General features: G+C 29.1%; 1 protein-coding gene across 1 annotated transcript; it reads right to left on the reverse strand.

Moving 5' to 3' along the window:
- Window positions 1-576: 576 nt before the first annotated feature.
- On the reverse strand, window positions 577-2,028 carry lrrc30a (leucine rich repeat containing 30a). Its single transcript, XM_073831216.1, has one exon. The coding sequence runs from the start codon at window positions 1,949-1,951 to the stop codon at window positions 1,082-1,084; it is 870 nt and encodes a 289-aa protein (XP_073687317.1). The 5' UTR covers window positions 1,952-2,028; the 3' UTR covers window positions 577-1,081.
- Window positions 2,029-6,102: the final 4,074 nt, after the last annotated feature.

Raw genomic sequence — 6,102 nt, forward strand, 5'->3', positions numbered from 1 at the left:
CACACACACACATCAATCAACTAAAAAAAGCTACATTTTAAAAAGTAAAAAACTCACTTAAAGGAAAAAAATGCTGCTTGTTATTTATTTTGTGTTAATTTTTAATGTGATATATATATATATATTATATATATATATATATATATATATATGTGTGTGTGTGTGTGTGTGTGTGTTCATTTAAATAAATCTGTTTTTTACTTTTTAAGGATTTTCAGTACTATTCAGAATGTCATCTATATTTTTTATTTGACAAATATATATATATATACACACACACATAAATCATATATATATATATATATATATATATATATCAAGTAAAAAAGCTAAATTTAAAAAAAAATTAAATTTAAATTTAAAAATGCTGCTTTTTATTTATTTTGTCTTAATTTTTATGTTTAAAAACTCGAATAGAAAACAAAAATAAATACATATTTAACTAATAAACTTATGTTTAAGTGTACAACTAAAAAAAAGACAATTTGAGTTCCTAATTTCTATTTTTTGTTGTTTTTTTTAAACTAAAACTACATTAAAAAAATGAAAACTAAATACACATTTAAAAAAATAAACAAAATACTACTTTAACTATAACTAAAATGAATATGAAAACAGAAAATACATACATAAACTAATTTAAAGTATTAATAAACACTAGTATCTCAGCCTACTGTCCTGTTCATTTAAATCAGTTTTATACTTTTTAATGGTTTTAAGTACTATTCAGAATGTCATATATCTATATATTTTATCTGACATAAATACATAAATCAAGATATATATACATACATACATAGATACATATAAATATATATATATAAAATAAAAAATGAAAAAAAAAAGTAGCAAAAAAGTTTTTTCTTTTAAATCTGTTTTTCACATTTCAATGCTTTTCAGTACTACTCTGAAGTTCTACTCAAGCCTTTGTGAATACAAAACCTGTAGGCGCATGAACTCTGATCGCAGTCGGAATAAAAATAAAACAGTTCTTATATCCTCTGAGAGACCTTGAGAAGTTCAGCATGAAGGCTGCATCTCTCAGAGATTGTAAACCGTCCCTCCGGCGTTTCCCAGCGTCTCACACCGCCTTCAGATAGTTATATAGCGCCTGCAGACCGCCGTCCAGAACCTCTTTGATGGGTTTGAGCAGGGGATTGTGTCTAATATGGAGACCTTTGTCCAGAGGATGACAGGCCAGCTTCTCCAGACGTCTCAGCTGATGCATCTCCGCCGGAACGTTCTGGATGTCATTAAAATCCACGTTGAGGAGCTCCAACTTGGTCAAACAGCAAAGCATCTTTGGAAGCGAGTGAATGCAGTTTCCTTCCACAATCAGGATCTTCAAATCAGCAAGAGTTTGAATCTGATCAGCAATGTTCTCCAGCTTATTACAAGCCAGCTGCAGAAACACGAGGTTCTTCATGGTGTAAACGCAGCCGGGGATGTGCGTGATGAGATTGTGGCTCAGATTGAGTTTCTTTAACCCGCCGAGGGCCGAAAGCGACGCCGGGAGAGTGGTTAACTGGTTATTCGCCAGACTTAAAACTTCCAGCTTGGTGCACAAGCCTAATTCTTCGGGAACGTCGCTCAAACGGTTGCGATAGGCGAAAAGCACCTTCAGGTTTCTGAGACGTCCGATCTCTGGAGGCAAACTGGTCAGCTGGTTTCCCCAAAGATTGAGAACCACGAGGTTCTGGAGCGAACCCAAAGACGACGGGACGGATCGCAAGGAGTTGAGCGACAGATTGAGCTTCTGGAGTTCCGTCAGCTCCCATAATTCCTCCGGAAGATCCGTCATCCCGCGTCGAGCGAGGCTGAGCACTTTATATCCGAAGTGCGTGGTCGTATGTTTGCGAATGCGTTCCACCGTCGGAAGGTTTTCATCTGGAGCGGCGCTCTTTCTTCCGGAGTCGTCGATTGCTCCGCTTTTAGATTTCTTTCCACCCATTTTTGTTGTTTTCTTCTGCACTAGATCATCTCAGGACCTTCTCAGAGCACAAACACGTCTGACATGCGTCTCAAACACAGCGCCGGTGAGGGTCGGAAACATATCAGTGTGTCAAACAACATTGCCTTGGCAGCTCTTACTGAGTTTGACCAGCCTCTTGTCCAGCTGTTGCTGTCACTTGAGCTCGAGCGCTCAATGATAACTCTCCTTGATTGTGCCTGGAGACGAGGACAGACTTTTCTGGGAGTGAAATACGAGGGTGTTGGCCTCTCATGTCACTCTTGACCCAAAATAAAGTCATGCTTGAAGTCCAAGTTGTAAAACGGACAACTGTTTATGATGAAGTTGGACTGCTTTAAGGGTTGTTATTGTTACTGTAACTACTCCAAACATGTATATATTAATATACTTTAACTGAATGCTTACATGCATTACTTGGAATAAAATCAATGTTAATGAGAATCAAATATGAGACAATGTTTCAAATAGTTGGCAAAGTAACATTTCTCATTTTAGTTAGTTTTAAGTTACAAAAAAAACAAAAAAACAAAAAAAACAATAGGATCTAAATAGATATTAAAAATAATAAAACTTAAAATTTAGAAACTTTTTTTTTTTTTAATTTTTAAGTTATATATAAGTATATATATTTCTAATTTTTAAGATGAGAAAAGTTTTTAAACTTAAAATTTAGAAACTTAAAAATTTTGAAATATATTAAAAAACTAATTATGCATTTTTGTTCAGTTTGTTTAAAAACTAAAACTAATAAACATTAAATAGATTAAAAAAAATACTAATTTTTGTAACATTTGTTTAAAAAAAGAATTAACAAAAATAATAATTTAATAGACATTTAAAAAAGTTTATGCTTTTTGTGTTTAGCTTTAAAAAAACTAAAACTAAAAGCCTCAAGTAAAAAATACTAAATATACATACACTAAATATTAAAAAAATAATATGAAAATATAAAAACACTAAATATACATAATTCTTTTTTTAATTACTAATTTTTGTTCAATTTGTTTAAAAAATAAAAATAAAAAATATAGTTAAATGGACATTTAAAAAAAACCAAAAGATTATTTCAGATTTTTGTTTAAATGTTTAAACAGATTTAATGTTTAAAACTAAAACTCAAATAACAAATAATATAGACTAAATAAGCATAAAAAACAAAAAGAAATTTATATCATATATATATATATATATATTATATTATACAACTAAAATAAAAAATAAACATTAATATATATTTAAAAAAAAAAATACTAAATAAGCATTAAATATATTTGCAAAATAAAGTTTGCTTTCAAAAAAAGTTTGTCGAAAAACTAAAAGTAAAATAAAATAATAAATATTTCTAATTACAAAACCTAAAATAAAATATATACACTAAATAGACAAAAACTAACAACTAATACATTTTTTTAAGTTAGTTTAAAAACTAAAATAAAGAACAAAAAATAAATATAGATTTAACTAATAAACTTATATTTAAGTGTTTAAAATCTACAACAATTAAATGTATTTTTTTAATTAAAACTAAAATAAAAATGAAACCTAAAAACACATTAAAGAAAAAACACAAAATACTACAACTTTAATTAAAATAGAAACAGAAAATACAAACATAAACTACTTAAAATATGAATAAACACTGTAATAGTATCTACTAATAACCCTGTCTCCTGTCCTGTAACACATCTTTATTAGCACTTATGGAGATGCTTCCACATAAACAACTGAGATATTTATAGATCAAATCCCTGACAGACATTGACCTGCTTACGCATAGAATCGGTTTCAATCCTGAGCTTCATTTCACGTTTGTAAACGAACTCTGGAATAGTTAGTCAAACCAGTAGCAAAATGTTGATGTATGTTCTTGAAGCTAAAGTTCAGGTGAAGCCTGTAACTTTACTCCTGTTTCTCACCGTATTAAACGGCCACAGATGTGGATTAAAGGCTCATGAATGGTGCGGTGGTTCAATATTAAGTGGCATTTGTGGGACATCTGTCAGAGCTTCTTGGCCGAGTCTCTTGGCATCTCGCAGCCCGTCGCCAAATAATCAGAAATCTGCAACGTTCCACCCTGAATAGAAATACACACAGATGGAAACCAGCGCTTTAGAGTAATGCATCCGCTTCAGTAGCAGGTTATTATAGTTCAATAACTAAAAATCAAACCAGAAAAAATATGTTACCTGAATTTAAGTGTTATCTGAAATAAAATAAAATATTTAAAAAGTAAACTCATTACTATTATTAAAAAATATTATTAAATAAATTTCAGTATTAATAAAAAATAAATAAAACTGCAATATACATCTGTAGAACTACAAAAAAATACTAAATTACAAAACTGTTACTACACAGTTTTGAGACTAATGTGATTCCCCGGCGTGCTGGAAGGTCATCACATAGTTGTTCCTTGTTTCATTGTTTTGTTTCGTTTGCTACTTCGGACTGCTCACTTGGATTTTGACCCACGCCTGTCTATTGGATTACGCTTTTGTCTTGCCTTGGATGTTACTGTTTGCCAGTGTTTTACCTTGCCTGTCTTGACAACGATCTGTTTAATAAAGCTCGCATCTGGATCTTACAACGCTTCCTACGAGTCCTGCGTTTACATTTGTTACGTTGAGGTTTAAAACTAAAACTCAAATAACAAATAATAAACACTAAGCATTTAAAAAAAAAAAAAACTAATGACTAACTTTTAAGTTTGCATTTTGTTAAGCTAAAAAGCGAAAATTTCAAAATAAAAAATAATAAACACTAAATAGACATTTAAAAAATGTTTTAAGTTTGTTTAAAAAATAAAATAAAAATAATAAAAACTAAATAAACATTTAAAATGTATCATTTTTAATTAATTCAAATTTTTGTTAAATTTGTTTAAAAAATAAAGTATAAAAATAATAAATAAATCGACGTTAAAATATATATAGTTAAGTTAATGTTTAAAACAAGCTAAAAATTTATAAAAACTAATTTCTAACTTTAAGTTTATGCATTTTTGTTAAAAAATAAAAGTAACAAAAATGATAAATAGTCAAACATTTTAAAAAATCTGATTTTTGTTTAGTTAATGTTTAAAACTAAAACTCAAATAACAAATAATATACACTAAATAAGCATTAAAAAATTTCAAACTTTAAGTTAATGCATTTTTGTTACATTTCTTTAAAAAAATAAAAGTAACATAAAATAATAAATAGACATTTTAAAAATATATTTCTCATTTGTAAGTTAATTATAAAATTAAATAACAAATAATATACACTAAATTAGCATAAACCAAACAAAACCTAATTTCTAACTTTAAGTTGATGTATTTTTTGTTAAGTTTGTTTGACAAAAAATCTGCTGATTTAGAAATGTACTGTACTACTCTTTAAATATAGGAAGAACTTAAAAGAACAATGTAAACTTATAAATAACCATCACAGTAATATAAATAACCATCACAATAATAAAGATGAAAGAACATGTCAGCGGTTCAGGTTTAAGGTCGGTGCTGCAATCTTTGCTGTATAAAATGTTGAATCATATGCATTATTGTTTTATTAATCATAAACTTACTGTAAATAACATTTCCGACTGTATTAATGTGCACGTCTAGGATTCATGCTCAGCTAGTGAACTGTTGAAAGTCATTAGCTAAATTCCAACGCATATGCAAATTATGTGACCTTTGACCTTTGGTCTGCATTTAGCTCTGAACCTGACCTCACTGAGACCAGCTGATTTATAAATAAACTCTGAATACTCAACCCAGGGTTCCTACAGATACTGTAAAATACAATTCCAGGACTTTCAAGGACTTTTCAAGCGCTACTTTTTTGATTTTCAAGAAATTAAATCAGAGATCTCACATATATGTCTTCTAAAAAAATTTTAAAAATAGATAGATAACAATATATTAATAAAAAATGGTAAAAATAAAGTGAAGCACATGCAAAGTATTACTTCTAAAGTATTACAAAGTACAGTTTTACTATAGTAAAACCATGGTTAATTTTCTTAAGGATGATTACAGCAGAGTGATCATGTTGGAGTAAAGAGGTTAGGGAAACGTTATAATAACTTTAAAGGAACGTTAAAATAACGTGATAATAACGTTATACAAACCAAAAACTAACATT

Source organism: Garra rufa, chromosome 24 (assembly GCF_049309525.1).
Source record: "Garra rufa chromosome 24, GarRuf1.0, whole genome shotgun sequence".
Taxonomy (NCBI): Eukaryota; Metazoa; Chordata; class Actinopteri; order Cypriniformes; family Cyprinidae; genus Garra; species Garra rufa.

Excerpts from the sequence above, each read along its gene's own strand:
- lrrc30a (XM_073831216.1), bottom strand. The coding sequence starts at position 1,951 with ATGGGTGGAAAGAAATCTAAAAGCGGAGCAATCGACGACTCCGGAAGA.